Here is an 18,839-nt window from a genome sequence, read left to right as displayed (position 1 = left end):
AACATTAATTTGTTCAACATAATGACATGTGTATGTATGCATGTTAATTAATAATGTAGTAGACTCTCAAGGTTAATCAATTTCACCTTTTATCACTTAAGAGAGGCTTTGTAGAAATAATATTGGAATTAATTTTAAAACACAAAATAGAGCTAAGTCAAAAACCATTAAAAAACTTAAACATACAAAATTTCGAAATTTAGAAATTCTCCATAAAATTCATATAAGACATTTCTTTTGAGCCAAATTAGACTATGAATGAATCAAGAATTGAAAGTCCTTCAAATCGTTTCAAATTGCTCGGAATTTCTAATAATTGGGAAATTCTTGGGTGGATCATTGAAAATATAGAAGTTAGAAATAGAAGGAGCGTATTTGCGGAGATCAAAAACTTCATCTCCTTAAAATGCAAATTTCAGTCAAATTTTCCAAGTTCAATATGGTGTACACATTTTCTTATTGCCAAATCACTTTAAAATGCTTTTAGTTTGCATTTCGAATCGAATTCTAGTAAAGTAATAGAAAAATTATATTTTTCTTGCATACTAATATTATGCAATACAAAAACTATATCGGATTTAGTTTAATAAACGCAATTGCAACTCTATTAAAATTGAACACTTAAGAATTCAGCCGGCGATATGTAAATCTAAGTTTTTATTTGCTACTCCATTCTTATACTTATTGTGAAATGATAGTTCCATACAAAGCGTTGTGTTTCTTTATTATTTTTTGGATATTATTTTCAGTGGAGGTTTACAAGATACAAACACATAAATTTAATGGTATGCTTTAGACGGGATTTAAATACATTTCAGCAATCCAATGTATGCAAAACTGATGAATATCTTAAAAGCACAAGGAAGCAATAGGAAATATTACAAACAACCAAATTCAAATTCTCTTGAGTTGCCGGATTTGCCAGCATTTCGTAAATTGTGTATGGCGAATGGATTTATTTAAATATGAACAATAAATATCAAAAATATTTCACATTTAATATAAAGAAAAAACTATGGCAGACTCGTCATTGAATAGTTAACTCATTGACATTTGAAACTGAAGCTTGACTCTTAAAAGTGGCTCTAATGTAGCCAAGTGGAGTAAGGAAAAAAAATAGTATTGGCAGTAATGTTTAAATCCGAAACAAATATTTGCAAATCTACTTTAATGATTTTAATTCAAAACTTTGAAAAATTTAGTTAATCTTTTTGCTTAATTTTGAAAAAGAACGAGAAATGGGGGTTTTGTTCATTCAAGATGGAATTTTTCAAAGCAATAAATGGCCGATTTATGTGCAAGAACAACATGTCCGATTTATGTGCAGCTGAACAAAGTCAAATTGCTTTCTATAGGGGTAAATGTACAATATATATGAGCTAAGAATGGTTTCTGAGAAACATAATCAAAATAACAACTCAAAAAATTGCTGCACAATTTCAAAAATAATAAAATTTCCATATTATTATTTTAATTAACAGTCTTCTATCGAATTTTTTATTTTCAAATTTAAAACAACAAAAGCTTTGAAAATTAAATTTTTTGCAATGCAATGGGTCATTCACCAATCACCAACTAATTCCGAGAAATTCTAAACTTGCCAAATTTTGAATTTTATAATGCATGTACGCTTTAATCGTGATTAAAAGGACATTGATTTTATTTAGAAATTCTAAAAATTCAAATTTGAAACTTGTGTAAAGCTTTTTTCTTACAGTATTTTAAAAAAAATGCATCTAGATGCATAAACGCATACTTACTGTGAAAATCTGAGTTTCTTAAAATTTCTTAATAAACACAGACATAAACATTGAATTAAACATTGTTTCTTAAAATTTCTTAATAAACATAAAAACATTGTAGTTATCCTACAATATTTACTTTTTCGTGTTTAACTTTAATTTTAAAAACGTGACCGCAATTTAAAACCAAGCCTCAAGCCGGTAATGTATAAGAATAAAGTTACATTCACTGAAGTACATATGCTAGATTAAGTAGTAATTATGCTAAGTTAAGTAAATCCACAGCTCCAAACTATTTTTTTAAAGAACATTGAAATTCATCAGATTTAAATGTTAAGTTTACTTAGATATCATTCTGCAGTTACTGTTTATATGCACTTATTATGCAATTTTTGTTGAATATAAAATACATGATATTTCGGATAATCAATAACAACTTTTATTATTTAATTGATAAGCATAAATTTCGAATAACAAAATTAATTCACAAAAAAATTAAATTGTATTTATACTTTGTTGGGTGGTAAATATGAAGCAGCAACTGAACTGCCATAGGTATTGCTACTTGAGCCAATAAAATTACCACCACCTGAACTAATGAAGCCACCTCCAAAACCACCACTTCCTCCATGTCCACCACTAAATCCAGCACTACCACCATGACCACCACCAAAGGCACCAACAACTGATGATACTGGAGCATAACCTTCATCAGAAACATGAGTAGAACCACCAAGTGTTTCATATTGCGATTGAATTGTTTGTTGAGCGTGTTGTGCTTCTTCTGGGGTTCTATATTTAACGAAGAATACTTCGGGTTTATTTGGATGATGTGGTGCATCGGCAAGAGCTTGACGAATTTCTGAAACATCATTCTTCTTGCTCAATACATAGATAGCAGTTTTTTCTTCATTAAGAGCTTGAGCGGTTTGAGTTGCAATTGTTTTAACAGATTGATGTGGTGCTTTAATAAAGACAACATTATAGTGTTTACGTTCTTGTTGTGTAGAATTATCTTCATAAACTTCTTCATCTGGTTCTTCTGGAGCTGAATGATAGAAAATGTGTTTTGATACAATTGGTGGTAAAACACGTCTTTGATGTTGTGGACGTGCTCTGTGAGCTGCTGCAACACTGCTTGCAGATGGTAATGCTGGTGCAGGATTGAATAAGTTAAAAGCATGTGCATTACCTATTTCTCCACCACCAAAAGAACCACCAAATGAACCACCAGATGAACCACCGAATGAACCGCTAGATATACTACTAAATGAGCTGCCTGATGAAATACCGCCATATTGTGGTACATTATAATTATATTGTGGTGCTGCTAAAGCGATGGCAAAAATGCAACTTGCTAACTGTAATCCAAATAAAAAAGAGATTGATATTGAATTTGATGACGTAAAAATTAAAATATTTTTGATTACCAAAAAGTTTTGCATTCTGAATTTAGAAAAATTGATGATTTTCATTAGATTGTTAAGTTGATACTACTGAAGTGTATTTTGAATAACGGTTATTTATACCAATTTCACTTTTAATAGATAATATAAATTATTTTGTGTTAATTTTTTGCACCTAATAAAACATAAAGTTTATGATAGTAACATACATAATATATATAGTATTAGTTGGTTTCATAAAAGGAAGATGTACATTGAAAAATTGTTTCAGTTCATAAAAAGAACAATTTCGAAAATTATCAGATGATAGTCTGTTGCTTGTTATAGTTCATGAAAACCGTCTTATATGGTGGTCTTGTATTTCTTTTTTCTTTATTTTGTCAATTATGTTTTACTATTCACATATTTTGCTAAATATATCAAAATACAAGAGATTTAGTAAAAACATTTAATCATTGCGGTCAAAACAGTAGTTTAAATTGGAGAAAAATCCGATTAGGCTTATGTTAAACCATTGTTTATTATGGCTTATGTTTTTAAACAAGCATTTTGATTATTTAAAATTTAAATCATACTTAATATCTTAAACCGCTAGAGCCTTATGTAATGCGAAATGTAATGAAATCATCAATTGCTAAAATTATAATGATTTTATGAAATTATCTTGGGTGTTGAAGACACACTTGTTCCTTATGAGAAATATTTTAATCTTCACTTGATATCCTGTTTTCTATAAAAATTTGCTTCTGCCTTTTTTTCCACGATTATTTCACGTTTTCAAATTGTTTTGGAACTGTTTTGAAAGCAATTGTATCAAAATTTTTTTCTAAATTTACGTTTAGTGTTTGAAGATCAATAATATTCTTCTGTATTAAACTTTACAGTGCATTAATGTTAAGATCATAACCAATGCCGAATGCGTAACGATTAAGCAAACATTTCTTTCATTATTTTAATTTTTGTATTTAAAAGAAAATTACAATTTAAATTAATTGCAAATTAAAAGAAGTCTGTAAGACCGACGATAATCTTTTCTTTCAATCTTCTACATCATATTTGTATATGAGTGAATAAAACTGTGCTATAAACCTTTTTTAATGACATTATATGCAATCAATATATTGATCGCCAATAAGATAATGAAAATGTCAAAATATTTTGAAGGTAACATTCATTTTTATATAACACTTAAGTTTTCTATACAAGTTTAAAATTTCCTTTTCATATGAAAATACATATACATACGAGTACATATATATATTTATTAATATAATAAGAAATATTATGCTATAAGAAATATTGACAATAAACTAATTTATGATTGAAACTTGAAAATATTTACCAAAACACGTCATTTTACCAGAAAACCTTAAGAGGCAACTTCATGTGTTTCAAAATTATTTTCTGTAACGCGAGAAATTTTTACTGAAGTCACAAGAGTAATTAATATAATATGTATTAAATGCATTTTGACAGAATTGCATCAGATACAATCTTACCTCAAAACTAGTAATATTGAACGAACCTCCTGTGTAATTTATACAATATACTTAAGCATGTAATACCAAGAAGGAAACATTTGCGAGCTCATAAAGTACATATAATATATTCTTGGCCAGAATCGAATTCTAAGTCGATTCAGTTATGTCCAACCGTTCGCCATTCTATTATTGAAGTGCTACTTTGAGATGAAGATGTAAAATTTTGCACAGATGCTAGAATTTTTGGTTAGCTGAATTCGGCTAGATTATGAAAAATACAATACTGTTTCATGCAAAATTTTAAGATTTATTTTATCGCATTCTTAAGAACGTATTCTATTTTATTTTCTGCTATACTTAACTAAAAAGAAGTCTAAAACAAATTAAGGAAATTATTTTAGCCTTATTTTTTTTAACAACTTCAGAATTTTTATTCTGTACTTACATGTGTGCAAATTTTTTGGTGATTTTTTTTACTAATTATAAAATTAGTTAAATAAGGAGTTGATTTTGCCAACACTGAATTCATTTCCTCGGTTTTATTTTCTAAACTGCAAAAGGAGGTCTTAAAAAGTTAATGAATTCTTTTTCAGCAAAATTTTAGTAAGTGAAGTCTAAGGTTCAGCAAAATCAAAATTTCTAAAATTTTTCCTATACACCTAACGCGAATATTATTAATATAGTGCTTAAAATTTTGTCAATTTTAATTCTCCTTAAAAATTCTTTTAAAGGCTTTACATCGGCTTAATTCTTAAATGGCTAGTTGAACAAAAGTCATGGAAAGACTTAAAGAAAAGGCAACTTGTTTTGATATTACTTTTCATCTATAAACCGGACATTTAAATTCATCAAGTGGTCTGATGCCCTGAAAGTAACAGCAATAATTTTTCATTTCATGTGTTAATTTTTTTTAAATTCTGACTAGCTAACAGCTATTAATAGGGTTGTTAATAAATGAAAACTTGTTATTGAATATAGTGCCGCAAATAATAATAAAATAATAATAATAATAAAATAATAATAAAAAATGCTAATATACACTTTACACAGTTTTTTTTTCGCTTTAGACCATTACTATATACGGCTATATAGACCCTTGTTAATAAATTGCAGCCTTCTCTAAATTAATTATATCTAGACTCTGTGAACAAAACATCGATTTGAAATATTGATATGGAGCCCATTAAAAATTCGAGAGTTATTGAGCAAAATAAAAAAGAGTTCGAGTGTTATTTACCAATATAAAAAACTATAAATTTCTTTTTAACCCTTTCACACTTACTGGTAACGTGAGAATCTTTTGAAACTCTTCTTTAAACATTCTCAAAGGTGATTGAATTGAACGTTTTCCGAATTTGAATATTAGAGGGACAGTATAAAATGGTGGCACTGGACATTTTGACATTTTGTTGATATCTTTGTGGTAAATTCTCATATGATACTCGTATATAAATCTAGATGGGACGGAAATACAATGGACTTCAAAAGTTTTCGACTCGCTATTGTCAGGTGACTATTAGGTTCTGTGCCAGAAGCTCGTAGGGAAGTCTGTCCTTTAATAGAAAGGATACCTAACAATTTCAAACCATACGTTTCATCTGAAAGAAGGTTTGACTAATCCGCCTATCTGGCCATTTATGGGGCGCCAAGGAGATGCACGCTCTGCAATTCCAAGGCATAACAACACAGAACACGTTGGTACCGCAAAGTGTGCAAAGTACCCTTATGTTTAACTGATAAAAAACTATTTCGAAATATTATAAAAAAAATTAAAATGCGTACTGGCTTAGTGGCAACCTGACGATACCACTTCAAAAAACCATTTTCCAATTAAAATTTAGAAAAAAAAACAATTAATAGTGCTTATTTGCTCGCATTTAGAGATTCATTACCATAACCAAATGTTAAAATATATTTAAAATCAAAATTTTGCCCGGAATGGGTTAATATTCATTTCCTTTTACAAATTTTTCGTATGATTTATTGAGATCAATACTACAGTTCACGAAGGCAATGAATGTACTAAGCCAAGATAAAGATGCAACGTTCATTTCTTGACAAAGTAAAGTTTTTAAAAGTGTCATAGTATATTATCCCAAAATTTGAGAAGAATATAATTAGAGGAGTTTCGATATTTACAAGAAGGTGCACGTATATGATTTAGTGAGATTTTTTTAAATTTTAACAATCAGATTAAATCACATACGTATTTCTTATAAAGGAACCGGGATGTGCTCAAAAATTTACGTAAAGAAAAAATAATCAATATTAACTTTAACGGCCAGTTTCTAGAAGTCTGTCAAGCTTTGAACATTGCCAGGATGCAAAGAATTTTGTTCATTCGTGAACATAGCAGTTTACCTATAAAGCGGTAACAGTCTGTGGATATTCTTTTAAAAATATTTCCAGTGGCCTGTTTAAACAAAACTTTGAAATCTCATGAGGCTTTGGTGCTCGATTTTTAAATCAACTAAAACGAAATTAAACATAGTGAAACTTCCAAGTTTAAACAAGTATAAAATACCACCTGTTAATAAAAATTAAATTACTTTTAAAATCTGAAATTAGAATTATATAATATTGCAAAATGTGCTTTGCCTGCAGTAAAAAAAATCGTCCTTTAGAAATAATCAACAAATTTCATTTATTCAACATATTAAGTAATACGATTTCAAATAACAAAACTTCTTTTTTTTTTGTTCAAATATAAATTGCATAAAGAAATGCTGCAAATCAAATTGCCAAAGAAATATTAGGCTTTGTTTGGTGGTAAATATGATGCGGCAACTGAACCAGCAACATTGCTTCCTGATCCTACAAAACTATCACCTCCGGAAACTACGAATCCATTTCCACCACCAGATACATGACCACCACTACTGAAACCACCAGAATTTCCACCATCAAAAGCACCAACAACTGATGACACAGGAGCAAAGCCTTCATCCGAAATATGAGTAGAACCACCGAGACTTTCATACTGAGATTGGATTGTTTGTTGAGCATGTTGTGCTTCTTGTGGGGTTCTATATTTGACAAAGAATACTTCTGGTTTAGCTGGATGGTGTGGAACATTAGAAATAGCTTGACGAATTTCAGAAACATCATTTTTCTTGCTCAATACATAAATAGCTGTTTTTTCTTCATTGAGGGCTTGAGCAGTTTGTGTTGCAATTGTTTTAACAGATTGATGTGGTGCTTTAATAAACACAACATTGTAATGTTTATGTTGTTGTTCTGAAGAATTATCTTCGAAAACTTCTTCATCAGGTTCTTCCGGGGCTGAATGCAAATAAACATGTTTTGATATTATTGGTGGTAGAACACGTCTTTGAGAATGTGGACGTGCTCTATGTATAGCTGCTACACTACTTGCCGAAGGGAGAGCTGGAGCAGGATTAAAGGAATTGAAAACATGGGAGCTACCACCTACACCAGAGCTACCACCAGAATACTGTACACCACCACCGAATGAGCCACCTACTGAATATTGTTGTTGAATATTTGTTGCTGAACCAATTGCATATGATGGTCCATTATAGTCGTATCCTTGTGGTGCTGCTACAACCACTGTAAGAATGCAGCTAATTATCTGCAACAAAACATGATAAAAAATAACTTGATAATAAATTTTCAAAAAACAACTTTAATTATTCCATTAATTACCAAAAAGTTTTGCATTTTAAACTTGATCAAGTTGATTTCTTTCAGATAGTTAAAATGTAACTAATAATATTACGTAGCAATCGCTGATTATTTATACTCATTTAATTTTCTCTTGTAACAGTTAAATTCATATTCAAACGGTTATCTGCAACGCTCATATCTATATTGCAATATTTCACATTTTTGTCATTTATGACAAAAATGGGAATCATAAAATTGCTTAACTCAATTGACATCCAGAAACTTTTAAATTTATTTTTTCACATAATAATGATTTGTTGATTAAGGAACAATGAACCTATTGTAACGCCTAATTGATCTCGTGTAAAATGAAAAATGAACGGCTATTGTTGTCTTCAAATATGAACTATTAATATGCACATATATGCATGTAATGTATCCAAATTTTGGAGAAATTTAAAGCAAAATTATTTATTTGTTTGCAGATTTGATCATTAAATTAATTATAAATTTTGCATCATTGAGACTACCAATTATACCAATAAATCTTCAATACTTAAAAAAAAAGTATAATTTTCCCAATCTTCTTTAGCATCATTTCACATTTTTATGATTCCTATTTAAGACATCGACATGCTAAATATCATCATGGTTTTGAATATCACAGATGCTACCATTTTTATATTTTGTGTGTCAAGAGAACAATAAAAAAAGTATAAATAATCTATGAATGGCACATAATACTATTAGTAACATTTTAACCATCTAAGAGCAATAATCTTCTCCAAAAACTGAAAATGCGAATTTTTTTGGTAACTATATTAATTAAAAAACATTATTCAGAGCAGAATAATTAAGGTATTTAAATGTTTTTTTCCCGTTATTTAAATGTATAGATAACAAGTTGCATATTTGCAATTGCTGTTGCAGCACCACAAGGATACAATTATAATGGACCATCATATTCAGTTGGATCTGCAGCAAATTTTCAACAACAGTATTCAGTAGGTGGCTCATTCGGTGGTGGTGTACAGTATTCTGGTGGAAGCTCAGGTGTAGGTGGTAGTTCACTTGCTTTCAATTCATTTAATCCTGCACCAGCTCTTCCTTCAGCAAGTAGTGTTGCAGCTGCACATAGAGCACGTCCACATACACAAAGACGTGTTTTACCACCAATAATATCAAAACATGTTTATTTGCATTCAGCCCCTGAAGAACCAGATGAAGAAGTTTTCGAAGATAATTCATCTGAACAACAACATAGACATTATAATGTTGTATTTATTAAAGCACCACATCAATCTGTTAAAACGATAGCAGCACAAACTGCTCAAGCCATTAATGAAGAAAAAACAGCTATTTATGTATTAAGCAAGAAAAATGATGTTTCTGAAATTCGTCAAGCTATTTCTAATGTTCCACATCATCCAGCTAAACCAGAAGTATTCTTTGTTAAATATAAGACACCAGAAGAAGCTCAACATGCTCAACAAACAATTCAATCTCAATATGAAAGTCTCGGTGGTTCTACGCATGTTTCGGATGAAGGTTTTGCTCCAGTATCATCAGTTGTTGGTGCTTTCGATGTTGGACATGTTGGTGGACATTCTGGTGGTAATGGCGGTTTCAGTAATGGTGGTTTCAGTAACGGTGGTTTCAGCAGTGGTGGTCATGTATCTGGTGGTGGAAATGGTTTTGTTATTTCCGGAGGTGATAATTTTATTAGTGCTGGCAGTAATATTGCTAGAGCAACGTCAGCTTCATATCTACCACCAAATAAAGTTTAAAATGGAATTATTACAAATTAATTTGTTATACTTTTGAAAAAAAGTTTTCCTGCTTTAAATTGTGTAATTTAATTTAATTAAATAAATTTGTTGATTATTTTTAAAGTATATTGAAAATTTGAGCTTTTATTTTTGTACTTGGTTATAACTATTTGATTTTTGCATTTGCAGTTCTTTTATTATATCTGTATATTACATAATATACTATATTAGTATAACAAATATAACTTTTCACTTAATTTAATTGGTAAACTTTAGTAGAGCTTTACTTCACGCCATTTAAAAAAAAATTATGGCTTCTTTATTCACGATTTTTGTTTATTGTAAGGATCTAGTTTTATATTTGGAATTACCACAATTAACTTTTGCATATGCAAGTGTATATGATTTTAACATTTTTTTTTTATTTTTGGATTTTTATATAGGATTAGAGAAAATGTAAATGCTTTAAGTTGTTGATTTTTAAAATTATTAAACTATGGCAATTAGTTATATGAAAATATTGTTTATATTAAAATCATTTTGCATCTGAGACCTTAGCTGTTAAGAGTTAACTTTCTAACTGTAGGTCTTATACTAAAACCATAATTATAGGACTTATTCGCCATAATTTCAAGCTACATAATAATTGTTTAATAATCTAAGCGCTTGTTTATTGAGCTAATTTAGTGTAATACTCTGTTTACGATAGTTATAAAAGAATAATTTCGTACATTTTTTCTGGTAGATGGCTTCACATTTTTATATGATAAATTAAACGTCCAATACTTAATTTTTAAATGTACATATATGTAGGTTTGTTGTTCAAAAGAATGTTTGTGCAAAATATCATTTAATTAGAAAGCTATTCTGAATAATAAGAGAATATTATGAAGGAATTAATTTGTCGAAGTTCATAAAACTTCTTAATAACTTTAAGTATTGGAAATTATTCAAATTTTTTAAATTTTTTTATTTATTTATGTATGATGTTACATATAATATGTAAACAGACTAATGCAGATATAATTTAAAGCTTTAAGGGAACGAACAAACATATTCAACAAAATTCATGAGTTTATTCCAAGAACTGCATACTTGATATAAACTGTTATACACTGTTTACAATTTTGTTCTCTATTGATTATTTTACGACACCCCCCCCCCCCCTTCCAAATTTTTGACTTAATCAACTTCGAAAATAATTTAAATTGTAAATGCTTTTGTAAATACTTAAAGTTTTTCAAAATTGATGCGTAATTGAAAGGAAACAGCTGTTGAATTAAAAATTCATTTATCGAAGTATTACTGTCTATGTTATAGAAGTCTACATACACGCCATCTATATACGTTTACGAGTTTACAATATTTATTTTTTAATTATTTCAGTGAAATTTTTATTGTCTTAAAACACAAATGGATTAATTTAAACGAGTGTATTGAATTAAAACAAAAGTAAATTTTTTTTATGTTCCACAAAATAATTTTAAATAATTATATAAGCAAAGTAATAAAAAAAAAATAACATTAATTCAATTAAAATGAGATACAACGCCAATAATATGACATTTTAATGAACGTTTAGTTAAATTTAATATTGATTAATAAAAATTATTAAACCAAAAGAGTTTATAATTTAATAAAAAATTATGTTTCTATATCATTTTATGGTTATTTTATATAGTATTACTGAATTATTTATGAATATGTTAATTAATTTTATGATTTATAGAAGATATAAAATTAATAGTTTTGCAATAACATAAAATTTTTAGTTTTCATTTAGTTTTTGGTGACGCCGATATAAAATGATAAATAATATTGTTAAAATAAAAAAACAAAAACATTAAAAATTTTTTTATAGATTTTCAATTTTATTTTATTATCAAAAATTTTATTTTCCAAAATTATTTAGATAAATTTTTTCACACGAATTGGTAATGAAATTTTTCTTTTACAAAAAATATTTTTTATACAATTTGTTCATTTGATGCGGCAATTAAAGTAATTATATTATGACATATTAAAGTGCCAAACCATTTACATTCATGACGCTCAAATAATTTAATTATATTGTAGGATCAAAATATCAAAAATTGGATCAGATTATTACTTTTATAAATGAAATTAATTCACACATAAATTATATACGAGTACCAACCTTATTACTTTTACTTAACTGTGATGCCAACCTTGTGGCGGTGTCCAATTTCAAAAATTCATTCGGCTGTTATATAGCATAGCAAAATATTTATAATATAGCAAAATATTTGTTATTTTCTAAATGGTGCGTATGTATAATAATAATGACGCGAGTATATTGAGTAGTATATTAAGTAGGAAATTAAAAAAACTTTGCTAGCAAAAAAAATAGATTTATTGTATGTTGTTATACATTTTTAATTCTATTAAGGCATATAGGAACATATTTCTTGTTTTACTTTTCGAAAAGTTTTTATTATTTGTCGTAAATACTGTTATACTACTGTAAAAACTAATGGTTATAATATTCTATTTTCTAAATAGTTCATCAGATGGTTATACCACGTTCTTTATTTAATATAGAAATGTTTATAGAACATATTTCTGGTTTCCGGAAAGTCGAGCAAGAGGAATTTTTTTTTATTGTAAAAACTAACATTTTTTTTCTACTAAAACTTTCGACTCTTTCCTGTTACATTACTAGGAAAATATGAATCCAAACGGTTAATTCGAATGGTCCATTAAAAACATGTTTACTGAATTCAAAAAGCGAAGTATGTTTTACACGTATAGTGAATAATCAAAAATTTGCTCCTCCATTATCTTGGAAATCTATATACATAATTGGAAGGAAATTTTTAAAATGTGAAAAATATACAAATGTCAGATAATATAAAAATCCGCAGCAGTATCCATTAAGTTATAGAAATTTTAAATTTTTCTCTCTTGATAGACGTGACAGTCATGAATTACGTATAAGCGACAAACAGGACATATGAACAAAAATTTTAAATTTTTTTTTTTAATTATTTTCGCTTGCCTGAAATTTTCATATTTTTAAATGATTTGACACTAAAAATTAAATAGCTTTTGAGTGTTAATGTTTGCTTTAAATAAAAAAATAAATTCAATTGATTTTTAAAATTAATAAATTCTATTTAATTTAATCACGGAATCTTAAAATATCTGGAAAAAATTTTAATAACCAAATAATGCAAAACTTAATGAAGAATTAATCTCATAATTTGATATTTTGAGTATGCACCCGTGAATTTTATTAATGCATCAATTCACAATAGGAAACAGCTGCGATCATTTAAGTAATTTGTGTGATTTCTTTTTTTAATAAAATTAAAAAAATCATAATATATAAATTATCACATTAAAAAATACTTTTAACCAAAACTTCAATATTATTATTAAAAGAAAAAATGTTTTTCTTTGTTTTGTTTTTTAAAATTTTTATGAATTTTAAACTGGAAATTTTTGCAAGATTTTCAATGCCCTAATTTTTTAGACATGAAAAGTGAATAAAAATAAACAAATAAAAACACCGTTTCCATTTTGCTAAAATTTATATCAAACACATTAAAATCTTGTTATATAAATGAAGGCCAATTCTAAAAAAAAAAAAAAAAACAAAAGCAGAGAAAAAAATTGGAAATACTTTTGCCATAAATTTCTATTTCTTAAACAGAAAAAATATATTATTTTTTTTTTTATTTGTGATTTATATTCATTTAAATAGCGATATTTTATGATGCATTTGAGGGACATTTCATAATAACCTATATGACTTATAGTTTCTTTTGATTAATTTTGCATATCTACACAAATCTATATATATGCAAACATGCATATATATGTACAATATAAGATTAACATATTGCATCGTATTGTAAAATAAAATCAAAGAAGAAGTTTTACTGTGGCTGCAATAAATTAAAGAAAAAATTAAAAATATCTTTTTTGAAAAAAAAAAATATATAAAAGGTGAAAAAATGGTAAAAACTAATAAATTTATTTACGATTTTTTTTTATATGTAATTTTTAATTAAATTTCAAAAAAGAAAAACCACAAAATACATTCGAATAAAAATTAATGATTGTTAAATAAGTTTTTAATAAGTTTTTATTATGTTATGTACAAGGTTTGGATGCACAATAAGTACATACATATATATACATGTACATGTAGCTATAATTAAGCTATATCTACTAGCTCTGCACAATTAAATTTTTATATATTGGAGAAATTAGTGGCATTGTCAAATTTTTCGTATTGACGCAAATATTATACAAAATTTCATTTATTGTAGTTATATTTTAAATTCTAATATAGATAAATTGTCATCTTATGATAAAAATTATAAAATAAAATAAAAATATCCTTTTTTTTAAATATTTTGTTAAAAATTACATAGCTCTAGCTAGGCTATTTATATTCAAACGAATAAACTACGTATAATTAAATCTTGAATTTTTTTCGTTCATACTTTTGTTGCATACTTATAGGATAGTAAGAAAAATTTCAATAAAAACGCAAATAATTTCAGAATTCAAAATAAGAATGAAAAAATAATTAAACCTATAATGTTTTCCTCTTAGAAGGATATTGATTGTAGGAACGTTGTAAGACCTTCATATGCATAATCCTTTAAGAGAGAGAAATAAACACACAATTTGGTATAATAGTACGAATAAATAGAACAAATTTAATAGACGATTTTTTTCTCAAATTGTTTAATTTGAGAAGAATTTTAAATATTTAAAAGGATAATCTACAATTTTAATTGTCAACATTAATTGTTTAGTAGCAATTAATTTAAAATTGCAAATTTTTAAATTTTAAAAAATTCGACGTCAATCATGTTTTTATTTTTTTGCAAAAATTTAAATTATGTCTTTGAACTTGAATTTTATTTTGATTTTTTTTTTTTCAAAATAAATTCCAGAATGAAGTTTCACTTTTTTTTTTCCAAAATTTACATATCAGGTATAATAAATTATTATTGTACAAAAGAGAGAAAGAGAAAAATTTGAGTAATTCCTTCGGAAATAATCTTGTTAAAATATTGTCATAGTTTATGTTATAGTCAGCAACTATATATGGAAAATAAAAAAATTTCTAAAATGTTAAAAATTAAAAAAAAAAAAAATAGATTATTAAATAATTTTCATTGATCCACGATTAAGAAAAAATGTGAAATATTATTTTTGGAATAGTTTGGTAGCAGGTATATTAAAATTTATTAATATTATATTTGTGGGTACATTTATATGCCATATAAATTCTATAACTTTTAAATTTCCGACTTTTTCAATTTGTTGAGATAATAAGCATAACTTTATTTGTTTAAAATTTAAAGTTAGCAATTGTAACCCACTAAAAAACTAGCAACTTAAAATAGTGAATATTTTTAACAGTTATTTGTTTCCGAAGAGGCATTAAATAAGAGCATATTTACATTCATGTAATATAACCTCAAAAGTATTTAAATCATACATTTGGGGGTATAAGCTCTATAGTTCTATGGTAAGATAAACTTACACCATTTTACATAAAAACTTAATAGTTTTCTCTATAATATTTTAATTTTACCCTTATATATTTAATAATTTTTTATAGCTAAAATTGAATTGATTTTAACACTATAACAATATGCAATTTAAAACTAGAATTCAAATGATTTGGAATGATTTATATTAGTTTTATAATATAGAATCTCTAATATATTTCAATCAGAGATTAATTAAATGAACCTATGTATTTTTAATATATATAATATAAGTATTGAAGATTGTTAATTCATTAAAATAATGAAATTTCCTTTAATTGAATATCATGTTCGGCGGTTTACAATTATTGTATTAAAAAAAAAATTAAATGAGATTAACAATTTATTTCAGGTTGATTTAAATTTTATAAAAAAATATCATTTTAATAAATTCTTTAATTAAAAATTTTTATATACAAAGTAATATGATTTTCGAAGTAATTATAATTGTGAAACCGCAACATTGCGTATTCATTTTCATAAATACATACATATTTTCTCTCCAACAAGCTTCAAATAAAGTAATATATCGTATTATTTTTTTTATTATCGTATATTCATTAACAAATGTTATTGGAGTAAATGGTGCGAAATTAACTAAGAATATTAAAAAAGTTTTAATCATCTATTTATTTATAGATATATTATATAGATACTTGATAAAATTCTGAATACATTATTGTCACATCCCAGTTACATTATTAACTGTTAGATTGAACATAATTAGATGAATTAGATTACTAATTATTAGATTGAACATAAATCTACCAACATTGCGTCAAAATGTTTGCATTTGGTCTGATTATTGAAAAAAATTGCATTTGCAATTCGTAATCATCTAGTTATTAAGCACACAAAATAAATAATGATTAATTAAAATTTAAAATGGTCATTATTTGAAACTTTTTTAATATTCTTAATTTATTATAATAGTAATATACATTTTTAATATATTACGAAATTCTCAAAATTAATTTTTGATTAAAATAAACTTAAAATAAAGTGCATTTATTTTTTTTAGTTTTCTTATTCATTGTAGGACATAAAACTGATCTGATCGCCTCATCAAAAACTGTTTTAAGACCTTTTTGTGTTAAAGCTGAACATTCTAAATATTTAACAGCACCGATATCTTTTGCCATTCCCAAACCTTGTGGATAAGCTACTGGAGATAATTTTTTTACACGTAATTTTTCTATAACATCTTTATTATCTCTCAAATCTAATTTTGTACCAACTAATATAATTGGTGTATTCGGTTTATGATGACGTATTTCTGGAAACCATTTCGCTCTTACATTTTCAAATGAAGCTGGATTATCTAATGAAAAGCATATTAAAAATACATCGGTTTGTGGATATGATAATGGTCTTAAACGATCGTAATCCTCTTGACCAGCTGTATCCCATAAGCCAAGACTAATTGGCTTACCATCAACCATAACATTTGTAGAATAATTGTCAAATACAGTTGGTATATATTCACCAGGAAATGAATTTGTTGTATAACTAATTAATAGGCATGTTTTTCCAACAGCACCATCACCAACTACAACACATTTTATAAATTGCATTTTTATATTTTTAGTTTTTAATTTTTTAATTTTTATTAATATAATCGTGAACAATAATATATCAATTTTAATTAATACAATAATTTAGAATTTCGATTATGTTTAATATTGGGCACGAAATATTTTTATGTTAAAATAACTACCGATTTAAAATCAATGCAGCCTGAATATTTGTAAAAACTAAAATTATTTTACAAAAATCAAAAGTCTTACTACTCAAAAGTTCATAAACGTAAATGTCGGATTGTGTTACCTTCAATTGTATTAAAATTTTCAAAACTAAATTTAGTCCTATTGTTTTCCATGGAACTATGTATGAATATCATACGAAATCAGTTTGTTTTTTTTTTAATTATTGAATATATTTAAATATTTAATGAATAACCTGTAAAATATAAAAATATATTATATAAATATAAGTAGGAAAAATAATTGAAATTATACAGTTAACGTAAAAAAAGTATTATTTGGGAAATTTTCTTTTACAAATATGTAGTGTCTTATTATAACAGTGGAAAAATCAAGAAAACCACTAAGGTATTTTAGTGGTTCACCTCAAAATATAAAAAGCTTTAAATTTTTATTAAATTATTGAAAATTAAAATAAGTAGAATTTTTAAGAACATAGGCACCTTTTTATGTATACATGTACGTTCATAATTTGTTTTGATCAAAAGTGCGTAGTAAAATTTTGTAATGCTTTTGTATCTCAATTTATATTAAAAAAATATAATTTGTTGACCTATAATGACAACAACAAATATTAGAAGACCCTATCAATTCAGATATATTAACAATTTAGGCCAAGATCATGTCGCGAAGATTTAAAGAATGTTCAATTGATTTACGAAATAATTAAGATCAATTTTAAAAGAGAATTCTTAATAAAAATAATAAATTTTAGAATATACATAATATAGAATATAAAAGACAACAAGAAAATATAATTAATACAACTTTTTTTATTAAATAAAAATGATTATTTTTTATTATTTTCATTATAGAGCAAAAAAAATATATAATAGATATATATATAATTATATATATATATATATATATATATATATATATATATATATATGTAAAACTAAAATTTAGTATTAAAAAGTTGGCAAAAATAATACGCATTAGATACAACAGATATTATCAAAAACTATAGAAAACATTTAAATCCATTTATCTAAGTTTTTTTTTATATAATTTTTCTTAACATAATTTTGGAAGTTTTTTTATTTCAGTTATTTGCTATTCCAAAACATTCAGGAAGTTTAATTAACTGAACTTTTTCTATCAATAGTGTATATTTATATTTTGTTAAATTTTTTTTGTAATTTTTATAAGAACCTGTATAAAATATATATTATGAAGGTGTTAATTAGTGGGTTTACACAAATTATTACAATTTAATTCATATACTTATTATGAATATGTTACATATTAATTACAGCACATAAAATTTTTAGTAAAATTATGTAAAAAGTAAGTAAAAAAATGATAATAGTTCTTCGTTAATTAACTACAATAGAAGACAATATGAAATTTAGTCCCACTTTCATTTTAGCTTATTTATTTTGTAAGAACATTAAAAAAAAAACAATTTTTTTCTAATTTAAAGATAAATAGAAAATTGAAAGATAAAACAAAAATTGTGCAAATTTTGTGTATTTAGTCCTGGCAAACGATTTTTTTATTTAAATATCTAC

The 18,839-nt window shown here is 25.9% G+C and overlaps 4 protein-coding genes across 4 annotated transcripts; 1 reads left to right on the top strand and 3 right to left on the bottom strand.

The window, feature by feature from the left end:
• Positions 1 to 2,248: 2,248 nt before the first annotated feature.
• LOC129612964 (uncharacterized) lies at positions 2,249 to 6,034 on the bottom strand. Its single transcript, XM_055526827.1, has 2 exons — positions 5,912 to 6,034; positions 2,249 to 3,103 (listed from the first exon to the last, which is right to left on the bottom strand). Exons 1-2 carry the CDS (start codon positions 6,032 to 6,034, stop codon positions 2,249 to 2,251), a joined length of 978 nt encoding a protein of 325 aa, XP_055382802.1.
• A 1,347-nt stretch (positions 6,035 to 7,381) lies between these two features.
• LOC129612963 (uncharacterized) lies at positions 7,382 to 8,310 on the bottom strand. Its single transcript, XM_055526826.1, has 2 exons — positions 8,296 to 8,310; positions 7,382 to 8,221 (listed from the first exon to the last, which is right to left on the bottom strand). Exons 1-2 carry the CDS (start codon positions 8,308 to 8,310, stop codon positions 7,382 to 7,384), a joined length of 855 nt encoding a protein of 284 aa, XP_055382801.1.
• A 743-nt stretch (positions 8,311 to 9,053) lies between these two features.
• On the top strand, positions 9,054 to 10,043 carry LOC129612962 (uncharacterized). The gene is made up of 2 exons (XM_055526825.1): positions 9,054 to 9,068; positions 9,153 to 10,043. The coding sequence occupies exons 1-2, from the start codon at positions 9,054 to 9,056 to the stop codon at positions 10,041 to 10,043; spliced, it is 906 nt and encodes a 301-aa protein (XP_055382800.1).
• A 6,511-nt stretch (positions 10,044 to 16,554) lies between these two features.
• LOC129613071 (ras-related protein Rac1-like) lies at positions 16,555 to 17,148 on the bottom strand. The gene has a single exon (XM_055526988.1). The coding sequence runs from the start codon at positions 17,134 to 17,136 to the stop codon at positions 16,555 to 16,557; it is 582 nt and encodes a 193-aa protein (XP_055382963.1). The 5' UTR covers positions 17,137 to 17,148.
• Positions 17,149 to 18,839: the final 1,691 nt, after the last annotated feature.

Source organism: Condylostylus longicornis, unplaced genomic scaffold (assembly GCF_029603195.1).
Source record: "Condylostylus longicornis isolate FDR11 unplaced genomic scaffold, ASM2960319v2 ptg000080l, whole genome shotgun sequence".
Lineage (NCBI taxonomy): Eukaryota > Metazoa > Arthropoda > Insecta > Diptera > Dolichopodidae > Condylostylus > Condylostylus longicornis.
The sequence above is the reverse complement of the archived record's forward strand: the minus strand, read 5'-3'. Positions and strand labels throughout refer to the sequence as shown.